This window comes from Peromyscus maniculatus, chromosome 23 (genome assembly GCF_049852395.1).
Source record: "Peromyscus maniculatus bairdii isolate BWxNUB_F1_BW_parent chromosome 23, HU_Pman_BW_mat_3.1, whole genome shotgun sequence".
NCBI lineage: Eukaryota > Metazoa > Chordata > Mammalia > Rodentia > Cricetidae > Peromyscus > Peromyscus maniculatus.
Genome location: NC_134874.1, coordinates 61,327,300 through 61,339,848, shown reverse-complemented (window position 1 = coordinate 61,339,848; position 12,549 = coordinate 61,327,300). Strand labels below are relative to the sequence as shown.

At 38.5% G+C, this 12,549-nt stretch overlaps 1 protein-coding gene and 1 pseudogene across 5 annotated transcripts in view; one reads left to right on the top strand and one right to left on the bottom strand.

Moving 5' to 3' along the window:
• Window positions 1–3,547, top strand: part of LOC121826437 (cytochrome P450 3A25-like) — an 87,498-nt gene extending 83,951 nt beyond the window's left edge. For 3 of the 4 annotated variants that reach the window (XM_076560872.1, XM_076560873.1, XM_076560870.1), the window contains 2 exons: window positions 926–1,088; window positions 3,007–3,547. In XM_076560872.1, the coding sequence (XP_076416987.1) occupies window positions 926–1,088; window positions 3,007–3,081 (238 nt within the window). In that variant the 3' untranslated portion in view covers window positions 3,082–3,547. Of the gene's footprint in view, window positions 1–925; window positions 1,089–1,499; window positions 1,701–3,006 lie in introns of all 4 variants that reach the window. The other variant, XR_013047727.1, reaches the window with a different exon arrangement.
• The window catches only part of LOC102912766 (serine/threonine-protein kinase PLK1-like), a 203,106-nt pseudogene that overhangs the window by 134,050 nt on the left and 56,507 nt on the right, over window positions 1–12,549 (bottom strand). The gene's annotated exons all lie outside the window — the stretch shown is intronic.

Genomic DNA, 12,549 nt, shown 5'->3' with positions numbered 1-12,549 from the left:
CACCAGCCAGTAGGTCACGAAAGAATTCATGGAAAAGTAGGACCCACAGAATGAAAGCAAGGTAAAAAGCTCCAAAGCAAAATGTAGATAAAGAGAAACAGGTTAAATTAATTATAAGAGCTAGCGGGACAGACATAAGGCTGAGTGTTCATAACTAATAAGTCTCTGAAACATGATTTGGGAGCTGACTGGCAGCCCAAAGAAAATCGCTACACTAACCTATATACCACACCTTGTCATATACATATATGTCTTATTTGGTGACTAGGTAGTAGTTGATACAAGTGATATCTAAAGTTACATATGTAGGATTTTTGTTCTTTTTTCATGTATTCTGTGCTGATTCCAAATTTACCATTAGCTTTAAGAACTTTTCCCATTGTCTGTTTGGTTAGAAACCACCTTCTTGAAGGTTGAGGCGGTAGCATACTTTTCACTCTAATTCTGACATGTCTTTCAGAATGTGAGCATATACCCACCCCAGACAGAATTTTGATATTTAAAGATGTATTTCCTCTCTATAAGCATTCAGATCAGATCAGCTCAACACCAGAGGCTCGTCTATTTTAAGGGACATAGAAAGACCATTAGCTTACAATGCCTTTATTTTTATTCTTTTTTATGTGTATGGGTGTTTTCCTGTATGTATCTGCATCACATGTACCTGGTGCCTCAAAAGGTCACCAAAGGGTGTCAGGTACCTGTGCCATCAAATCTAGGCCCTCTGGAGAAGAAGCCAGTACTCTTATCTGCTGAGCCATCTCTCCAGCTCCTGACTTAAAATTCTTAAAGTGAGACATCCATAGCAAGAGTTCAGTTGCAAGTCCACAAATGTAACCTGGTTGATGGGTGTCAGAACTTCAAACATGGAGCTCTTGGCTCTTTATGTTCCATAGCCTCGTTTGCATCCCTACTCTGTCTCCAGGTTCAGCAAGGAGAACAAGGGCAGCATCAATCCTTATGTATACCTGCCCTTTGGGAACGGACCCAGGAACTGCCTTGGCATGAGGTTTGCCCTCATCAGTATGAAATGCGCTGTCGTCAGAGTCCTGCAGAACTTCACCCTCCAGCCTTGTGAGCAAACACAGGTGAGGCAGGAAACTCTCTCTATAAATCATATTTAATTGGGAGTTTTTTGTTTTTTAATTTAGAGTTTCACCTACAGAAAGGGGAAATTGGTCATTCATCATATTATGTATTATGCTGCCTTGTATGAAATATAGGATTTGACCTGTAAGCTTAAGGACCTTCCATTCTGAGCTGCAAGTCTGTGTCTAGATAAAGCACAAACAGAGAAATTATTTAGAGTTCATGCAGATCAGCACGACATGATTAAGTATAGTGCCTTTGAGATCAAGTCCAGGTTTAAATTGTGTGACTGACTGGAGATGGGGAAACTGTTGCACAGGCTCATAGCTCGTAATGATCACCTTGGTGGGGGCACTAGCTCTGCTTTTAACTTTGTAACTTTAAAATTGCACTATGCCTAATCACCTCAGATACCTGGAAATGATTTACCCAGAGCATGGCTTTAAGAGATCCATATTGGCTGCAGTGAACACTGATTTCAGATACTACTATAGCACATAAAGAACTTCAACCCTTCAGGATCATCCTGACCATTTGATCTCACATTTTCATCACTGTGCTACATGAAGACGTCTTTTATGTTCTCTGAAATCTGTCTTCTTCAAGTTGAAGTAGGTGACTAAGCCATTCAAATGAGCTGTCTGGCCATGGCCCACCTACTCCTCTGCTCTAGTGATGTCTGAAGCCTCTTTTCATCACAAAGGCAATGCACCCAATTTTGTTCTCTGCACTGAAAATTATGTCTTTGAATTTCACCTTATTTTTGTTTACTTACTCTACCAAGACTGCTTTGCTGGGAAGTCTGTGAATATCTTAGGTATATTTTAAGGAGTATTTTACAACTGTTCTGGAGTTCTTAAATATACATTTAACCTATTCTTATATTTTAAATTTGCTCCTGTAAGCATACAAGGGCATATATGCCTATCTTTCTGTGGGTGTATCTCTGGAGAGAATAGATGCATGTTGTTAAAACACAAACGATACACTTAGAGAAGTTGACATGTTGACCCCTCCCCAAACTTAAAGGTCAATTGTCTTTACTTCCAAATAAAGCAATGAATGGCAAGGCTGATTTGTAGTCCTGTATGTAGCTACACACCTCCTCTCATCAGCTGTCCTTTCTTCGTGGCCGTTAGAGAGGTCGTTATCCCCTTATTTGTCACCCAGGGCAGCTGTGTAGCTGTCCTGTCTACACAGTGCTTCAGAAAGATGGACAGAGACTTTAATCTTGAAAGCTTCCCATAAGCTGACATTCTTCAGTTTCCTTGATAACCTGTTTCCCTGCCATCTACAGAGACCAGATGTTGGCAGCTTCTCTTCTCCCATAAGGTGGAAGAGACTGAGGTAAAATGGTTGGTGGAAACACTGAATGATTCAGAAGTTCCCCATTCACACCACCCTCCGGGGCTAAGAGGAGATCTTAGGGAACACTACAAGTTCTTGCCTGCCATTAAACTGGACAGGCACAACTGGCCTGAGAAATTGAGTTGTGCCCACAGAGCTGCACTGTCTGACATGTGTTCAGGATTACCTTCTACGTGTCAACAAATGTGAATTTACCTTTATACTGCCTATCAAAAACAGTCTTTCACATACTTAAAATGTGATCCAGAATTTTAAAACTCAGCCTTTTCACTTAAATTCAAATCAATAAAGAACATGGGTCGGCATAGTCTCCCCCCTCAGGTTCTATATACAACAATTACTCCAAAATGACTTTATTGCATGAACAGTAGACCTGGGTGTTTGGACTACCCAGTCCTAATGAAGATGTATGTATAAAGAATTCAAGACATATGAAGCCTAAAGTGTTTTATGTATATAAAATACCACTGTTCTGAATGGATTTGTTCTCCTTTGCTGTGGTTGCTGGCTCATTCATTCCATCTCAATGTGCTTTTTCAACTACCACAGATTCCCTTGAAGTTAAGCAAGCGAACCATTTTTCAACCAGAAGAACCCATCATCCTGAAAGTTGTGTCAAGGTGAAATCACAAATGGAGCTTGAGTTTCCAGCAAGATTTCTGCTGTTCTTCAAGGAAGCTGTGCCACCCAACATCAGAGAATCTAATTTGCCTTTGAATTAATCAGCTTAATTGCCCTTGAGGATTAGGTGTTCAGGAATTCATTGAGCATGCTCAGTGTCTGTGCTGAGTATCATGTATTGTGTGATTTACAGGAAATCATTAAGTCAATATAGAACTGAGATTTTTCTGATTCTAGGGGCCATCCCCATTGAGCTCCAGCTTGCTTCCTGCATTCTGATTGTACTAAGCATTTCTCTGCTATCTTATCAATCATATTGTAATGAAATGGGAGGTACTGTGGTGATTCTGGTGAGAAATCTGTCTCAAATGTTTTAATATTTTATATTACAAATAGAAATCATCTTTCCAAAAATATGTGATGTCTTCCTTTGCATCAATAAAACTGAGACACAGCATTTCTGATCATAGTCACTCATTGTTTGAGTCTGTTTGGGTCTCCGTTTGACTTTTCAGTTTGATGATGTTCACTTTGGTTTGGTACATTTTTTGAAAATTTTATTTACAGTTTATTTAATTTTCAAACTTTTAAAATATAACTAAAATGGGAGGCGGGCTGGAGAGATGGCTCTGGGGTTAAGAGCACTGACTGTTTTTCCAGGGCACCTGGGTTAAACTCACAGCACCCACATGGCAGCTCACAACTGTAACTATAGTTCCCGGGGACCTGACACTCCACACAGACGTACATGGAGGCAAAACACCAGTGCATATCAAATAAGAATAGTTAAAAAATATATCTAATTAAATAACTAAATGGGGTGAAGTTTTTCTCACTCGGTTTGCCTTATTTCTACTTGATGTTTATAAAGGGCAGAGATATTGTTTTCCTTTCAGAATCCATCATGACAGTCAACATAAAATAAAAATGGCTGACTGGTCAATGGATTGGGCACCAAAGGCTAAAGTGTTCCATTCTTATCTGGCATCAGAAGCTTCATGTGTTCTTCCACTTTAGTTTACACCCTTTTATTCCCTTCCTGAGTCATTTAGTCTAAAATCACTGCATGGGGCACATGGAGGTGTCTACATATTATACTGGAAAAGAAAATTATGGCAACTTCAAATGAGATCCAGTAGTACAAGGAGGGTCTTGCCTGCCTGGGTGTGGGGTAGACAAGGGGGTGTCTACACAATCAAAGAGTAGGGTGCAGAAAACCAAAGTTAGGTAAGGAAAGCATCGATGATTAAGAAGGAAGCATGGAAGCTGGCTCTGTAAAAAAGAACTTCTCATGAATTCACTTTGTAGACCAGCTGGCCTTAACTCAGAGATTCACCTACCTCTGTCTCCAAAGAGCTGGGATACAAGGCATGAGCCACCACCTCCCAGGCAGCTAATTTAAAGGAAAGAATTTAACTGAGGGCTTAAGTTTCAAAGACATAGTTCATTATCATCTCAATGGGGAGCATCACAGCATGTAGGCAGACATGGTGCTAGAGAAGAAGCTGAGGGCTATATATCCTGATCCACAGGCAGCAAGCAGAGAGACAGAGATGGCCTGGTGTGAGCTTTTGAAACTTCAAAGTCCACCTCTGTTGGCACACATTCTCCACACCAAGGCCACATCTACTCCAACAAGACCACACCTAATCCTTTCCAACAGTCCAGCAACTGGGAACCAAGCATTCAAATATATTAGTCTATGGGGGCCACTCTCATCCAAACTACAACAATATTGACAGGAGAATGACAAAAATAGTAGTCACAAACAATACTTGATGATACTAGAAAAATTCAAAGAAAATACTAAAAAAGATGTAAATCAATATTAGAGCAGCCAGGAAACTACAAATCTCAAAATACAAATCTCGAGGATAGCTGCAGTCTAGTATAGAGCCCCATCTCTCCAGACATGCTGCAGATCACATGTTCAAACAATGCATCCAACCATGAGCTTCTTCCTGTATTAGACCCACAGAAGACACAATCATTACTAGAGGGAAATCATCCATAGTTTTACAGCCTTTGGCTATGCCAGCTTTGTTGCTTGGGAAATGAATGGAAGTATTTCAGAAAACCCTTCTGTGTTCTCTGCTGCAGTCAGTATCAGTTGATCAACCTCATTCAGCCACACTGACCTCCAGGGAATCTCCCAGACAGTACCCACCCCTCTGTGTTTCAAGTGCCTTCTTGAAACCCCTTCTAGTGCTGTTAAGGCCATCCCATCTTACAGAAGACTTAAGTGCAGTTGGGTGTCATGGGGCATGAGAAGCTGATACAGGTGGACTGTGAGGACAATGTCAGCCTAAGTTACCTAGGGAGACCTTGTTTCAAAAAATGACAGCAAAAACTAAGTCAGGCAAAATACCAGTTTTCTTTCTTTCTTTTTACCACTTCCTTTTCTTTCTTCATTCTCATGATTTTCCCAACTGATCAGGTTAGAGGAGGTAAAACTTCCAACCTTCCACATAAGAAACAGATGCTGGATTTAATCTCTACCCTTAGAAAGGACACACTGAGTATCCGTGTGAGCTCTCTGGGACTTTGTGCAAGGCATCTAAACTGGATCCCTGAATCTGTGGTGTCAGCACTCTTTCCTCCACTCGGGGTGGCTGGTTCTAGTCTCTCCAAGAATATGTGAGTCTCCCTACCTTTCACACTAGACACCAAATGTCTTCCTGGAGAAAAACTGAATGTCTTCTTTCTAGTTCTTGTTATCACACCAACTGATGAGTGTGAGTGACAGAATGATGGTATTTTGGTTTGGTTTTTGTTTGTTTGTTTTCTGAGACAAGGTTTCTCTGTGTAGCCCTGGCTGACCTGGAACTAGCACTGTACACCAGGCAGTCCTTGAACTCAGAGATCCACCAGCCTCTGCCTCCCAAGTGCTGGGACTGAAAGGTGTGCACTACCACTATCTGGCCAGTTTTTGTGTTTTCATGTGTGCTGGTGCTCATTTATGTGGAGGCCAGAGGTCAACTGAAGTGTCTTCAACTGCTTTCTGCTTTCTTTTTGAGACAGGAACTCTTACTGAATAAGTTTGGTCAGATTGGATGACCAGTGAGCCCTGTATGGCGATATTTTATTTGTGCTGAAATGTGATTTTATTTGTATGTTAATGAATAAAGTTGCCTGGAGATCAGAGTTCATAGCCATTAAGCAGAAGTCTGGCAGTGGTAGCACACGCCCTTAATCTGATCACATGGCAGGCAGAGTCTCTGGGTGTTCAAGGACACAGCCAAGCACGGTGACACACATCTTTAATCCCAGTACCAACCATAGAGACCTGGAGATCTATATAGATAGGCAGCGATGAGGAAATCATGTGGTTGGGTTTAGAGCCAATGAGAAGGTAGAATAAAAAGGCAATAAAAAGACAGACACACAGGAGAAGGTCGCTCTGAGGGGAAGGATAGCAGTGCGTGGTAAGCTAAAGGCTGTGATTACTTGGGCTATTAACTCCTCATTTGGCTCTGTGTTTCTTATTTAATAAGACCGTTTAGAATTTCATCTACATTTGGTGCCCAATGTGGCACAAATTCATTAAAAACTATTGGTGGCTTCACAGGCCAAGGGTTTCAAACCCCAGAGCAGCCAGAGTTTACAGGTCCCAGGCCCGTTCAGAGCTACCTGTCTGGCTGCATGAGGTCAGAGCTGCACTCGACTGCAGCTGCAGCAGCTACACGCAGCTGCAGCTGGAGCTGCTTGCAGCTGAACCACCAGTTCACATGGATGGAGCTTAAGGATGCCAGAGCTCAGGCCCAAATTGGCTCAAGCAGGAGCATGTCCCTGGAGTTTGGTTTTTAGCCAAAATAATACGTGGCTTCTTTCTTTCTTTCTTCCTTCCTTCCTTCCTTTCTTTCTTTCTTTCTTTCTTTCTTTCTTTCTTTCTTTCTTTCTTTCTTTCTTTCTTTCTTTCTCTCTCTCTCTCTCTCTCTCTCTCTCTCTCTCTCTCTCTCTCTCACAACCACACTCGGTAGCTGTTTTGAAATTCCCTCAGATTTCTACTGTTCTACACATACTTGGTAAGTCAATTAAGATATCAGATATTTTAAAGGGTAAAACTACTTAAAAGAGAAAAATTTCTCCACATTAAAAAAATGGGTAATATCTGTACAATAGAAGGAAATAGATCTTTGTTTGAAAAACATTAGGCAATCTGAAAATGGAACAATTACAAGAGAGGATTAATGTTGATGGGATATATGTAACATCATTTATGCATATTATTAGTTTACTTATCCTTATTTTACAATTTAAAAAGGTAGTCAATTTAAGTGCCAGGATAAACGCTTTAGAAAAACCTGTTAAAATGAATTATAGAGAAATTCAGAATCAGAAGAATTTAAGGGTAAAATTATTTCAGGATTGGATTATAAGGTTACAGAAAGAAAGCCTGTTTTCAAACAATCAAACTTAATTTATCCAATAACTGTACAGCAGCTATCTGATCAAGTGAATGTAGAAACTAATTGGACTCCAGTTGAAATGTTAGATTTAAGAAGGTTTAAGGAAGCAATAGTATCTTATGGCATGCATTCCCCATTTGTAAAGCAAATGTAAAACTCCTGGTCAACTTGTAATAGGATTATCCCTCAAGACTAGAAAGAGCTGGTAAGTGCTGTCCTTGAACCCAGAGCACAGCTGCAGTGGTGGGCATGTATTACTGTGATGAGGCTAAGATGATAGAAAGTCAGTGGAGGGCTAGAGGGGTGGAAATCCCAGGATCAGCTTCTTGGAGGAGGCCAATATGCTGAAATACAAAGAAAATGTTTATATGATAACCAAACCCTAAGTCTATGTCGAATGGCAGCCATGAATGCATGGGGGCAGAATTGAGGAAGCAGGAAAGAAAACTGAGTCATTCATAAAAGTTGTAAAAGGCCTAAAAGAATCCTTCATGAATTTCTTACAAAGAATGTCTTCAGCAGTAAATAGAATGGTCCTGAATTCAGAAGCTAGCCAGATAATAATCAAATCTTTGGCTTTTGAGAATGCGAATGCAGCATGCAAGAGTAATCAGGCCGGTAAAGGCAAGATCTACACCCTTGGAGGACTGGATTAGAGATGACTAATGTTGAGTCTCATGGCCATGATGATATGGAGATAGGAGACGCAATTTCAAGAGGTTTGAGAAATGTCAGATGTTTTGGATGTGGAAAGCAAGGTCATTTGAAAAGGGATTTTAAAAAGGGCATTCCATGAAACAATATTTCTTCAAGGAGCTGAGAAAGAATTGGCCTTGGTAGAAAAGAAAGTACATGAAGGGCACATGGATTGTATTGATCCAAAGCTGGATTGCATTTTGGTTATTTTACCCTCTAGGCATTCTCCTACAGAAATTTTAATGCAGAGGGAAGATGTTATATTAGAATGGGTATTTTTTTACCAAATAAACAGAGTAAAAAATTAAAAACTTATATGGAAAAAAATCTGTGACTTGATTTTGAAAGGAAAATTGAAACTTCATCAATTAGCAGGAATAGACCCAGCAGAAATCATCATAGCTTTAATGAAGGAGGACATTGAAAAATTATGGGCAGTAAGTGAACTTACCAAAGAGCCTGCAGTAATTTTTGGAGAGACTTTAACAGCTAATATTCCCAAAGCGATAGATTTGGTCTTATAAAGAGAGCTGATTGGATTTTGCCTAGAATTGTATGGGAAACACCCATATCTGGAGGTTGTACATTTTATACAGATGCAAACAAACAAGGAAAGGCAGGTTGCAAATCAGAAAATTTGAGTAAGTGGTTCAAAGTCCTTATAATTCAGTTCAAATATCGGAACTGTATGCTATTCTGTTGGTATTAATGGATTTTTTAGAAACTTTCAATATAGTAACTGACTCTCAGTATGCTGAAAGAGTGGTATTAAATATTGAGATGGCAGAATTTATCCCTCATGAATCAGAATTAACTTCACTATTTATTCAGTTACAAGATATAATCAGGAATAGGAATCATCCTTAATTTATAACTCACATCCAATCCCATATGGGTCTGCCAGGCCCTCTAACACAAAGTAATGATGAGATTGATAAGTTATTGATAGGAAATGTGCTGGAGGCCTCAGAATTTCATAAAAAAATATCATGTCAATAGTAAAGGTTTAAAAAAGGATTTTTCCATAACCGGGCAACAAGCCAAGGAAATTGTAAGGAAATGTCCTACTTATTCCTTCTACAATGAGACTCCATTACTAGCAGGATGTAACCAAAAGGGTGCTCAGAGGAACGAAATCTAGCAGATGGATGTGTTTCACTTTGCAGAATTTGAAAAATTGAATTATGTACACCATACCATTGATACTTATTCAGCTTATTCAGGATTTCAATGGGCAACTGCTTTGAGTTCTGAAAAAGCTGATTCTGTAATCATGTATATGCTAGAAGTTATGGCCATCATGGGTATACCTGCACAAATCAAAACTGACAATGCTCCAGCATATGTCTCTGTTAAAATGAAACAGTTTTTTGCTCATTACAATATAAAGCATATTACAGATATACCACATAGTCCTACAGGCCAAGTAGTTATAGAAAGATCAAACAGAACTCTAAAGGATATGCTAAATAAACAGAAAGGGGTAGCAAAACCCCCCAGAGATAGACTGCATAATGCTCTATTAACTTTGAATTTTCTCAATGCTAATGAGAAAGGAACAACAGCTGCAGAGAGACATTGGATAATAGAAAAAGCTACTGAATTAAATCAGCCTATATACTTTAAGGACATGCTGACCTCAGAATGGAAACCAGGATATGTGTTACGTTGGGGACAAGGTTTTGCTTTTGTTTCTACAGGAGAAGATAAGCTGTGGATACCATCAAAATTGATAAAGGTTCAATTTGAACAAGACAGTTAGTTAGAAGAGGTGATAGTTCATCAACCAGCATGACCATCCAATTTAAACTACCTTAAACCATTAACACATGCATTTTCATTTAATCAGATATAACTTGTCAAAAGGGAGCATCCCCAAAGTTAGTCTTTGGGAAAGGTTTTTGTTTTAGTCTTTTAGGGGAATGAAAGCTAAGAAATCTGAAGAACACTGGACAAATGAGACATTTGAAGAAAAAGGACAAATCATCTAGAAAAAATATCCCAAGAGAAAGAATAAAATGTCCTATTGGTATATCATCTATAAAATTTCATAAGTCTTCCTAAATGTTTGTTTCTGCTCTTCTCTAAAAACATTTAACACAAATGGTCTTCTTGTAGTCCCAGTTCAATTAAAAATTAAATCTGGCTTTGGAGTTGGAGAATAGTTCTCTCCTTCTTTAAACCCAAGCATGTTGTTAAAAGGAAAATACAAACTCCCTGTATCATGTCAGAAGAAAGAACCATCCTCTGATATGAGACAGAAGAAAACAAACAAAAAAAAAATAAGGGACTGTTCTATTACTACTAATCTCAATTCTTTGATTCTATTCTGATTCTTTAAACTTTTCTTAAAGTATGAATTTTATATCAAAATTTACAAGATCCATATAATATATATATTAAACTTTGTTAGGATATTAATGGTCATATAGAGTACTAATTCTAGAAAAAAGGCTTCAATTAGCTGCTTATACATGTCTTTGTGTTCAAGTCTCTATCAGTTTTCTATAGGAAATCACCACCAGACATCAACTGAAGTCTCCAGAAAGAAGATGGGGCCCCACAACAATGATTCCATGCAGACAATAATAATACCACTAAGCTGACAAACATCATCTAGAGATCAGCTTTGGACTACAAACTGCTCAGAGCAATTTTGAGATGACTAGCTGAGATGATCCAATTTCACATACTACTTGAATAAGGACCTGAGATAAGCCCTGAGCTTTGGTATTATGCAGAGACTGGACAACAAATGATATAGCTACCTGTCCTAGAATTTGACAATTAACCCAATTTTTTTTTCTTTTCAGAATAAAGATGCCTTTGCCCATATCCAGCAGAAAGCAATTTTAAGAACACGACGTCCACATTCCCAAAGTGGTGGTATGGGGCAGGTTTTTTTTTTTTGGTCTTTCAATGGTTTTGGGGTCTGGGATAATTTTCATTGTTTAGGAGGGTTGGTTACAAGTTGTTGTTAAGGGTTAGAAAATGTGCTAAGCAAAGGAGATTAGATTTAAGGTTCTCATTTTAAAAAAAGATATATAGAAATGATAGGCTAGAGGGTAGATTATTGAATCTACTCTGAAAGTAAAGAGAAGATATAAATACAATATAGATAAAAAGATAGATTATTGAATTACTTTTAAAAGTCAATTACTAATTTTAAATACTTTACATTGGATTGGATTTTTGTATATTGTATACAAATTATATATATTGAGATTGATATTGTTAGAAAATGCTATATGTATATTTCTAATCTTGTTCAAGATATTGTACTTACACAGTTCATTTAACTATGTAATGCAATTTGCTAATTCTTAAGTGTTATTATTACCAACTATTAGAATATAAAGAAATGAAAGTTAGTAGTTAGAAATTACAGTTAAACTGGTAGTCATATTAGGTATGATTTCAATGTCAAGCAGATATATTTTAGATAGACAGGTCATCTTCAAACCTTTCAGAGATCTATAGAATATGGCATTTAAAATGTTTTAATAACTTAGAAATTTTTTCTTTTTTTATGACTTTGAGACATGTCAGCTCCTGGCAGCACCAATACTTCAGAGAAGACATGGGCATTCAAGAAACTGCTTATGGAGTTAACTTTCATTATGGCAAAAGTGAGCCACTGGACAACAAAGTGTCCTCTAATTGACTACTGACAAACAGGAAAAAATGGACAGAACCTGAAAAAAAGGACTAATGATTCTTTCCAGGACAAGTGTGGTTGTGCCTTTTAACAATAGTCATCTTCTGAGGCCAGGACAATATGGCACCATCCCTGAAGTGGCCTTTGCAATCCGGAAAAGGTACAGTGCCCCTTTCTTCAAAGGCAGCAAAAGTCTAAACTAGCAGTGGACCAATGGCTTCTGATGTTCAGTGGAACAGCAGCTGAAACAGTTATTCTTGAAAGAGTAACTAAGCTGACAGAATCTAACCTCTTAATGGTAGACTGGCATTTAATAAAAGAGATGAAGCCACCTACAAGCCGAGAAGAATGGACAGCTGAATTTAAAAAAAAAATCAACAATTTCCCAAATTTAAAATCCTGAATCATGATATGACACTAGTGGAATTCAGGTGTTTCTGGTACATGGACTCTTCTCACGAAATGTGAGGTCAAACTGTAGGCCTTGTGTACATCCTAATTCACAAATGAGTCTATTGGATATGCTAAGCCTATAAGCTGAAGATGATGCCCCAATGTTGTGGAGAAACCTCGGGTGACTGTCTAGGCAGCTGGCTGTTTCTGTCAACTCACATTTTTTTTTTTTTTTGGAAGCCGATTACTTGTACTTCCTGTTTTTTTAGGGTAATATTATTTCCTTCTTGGGTCTCTGAGGGAGTTGAAGATTAG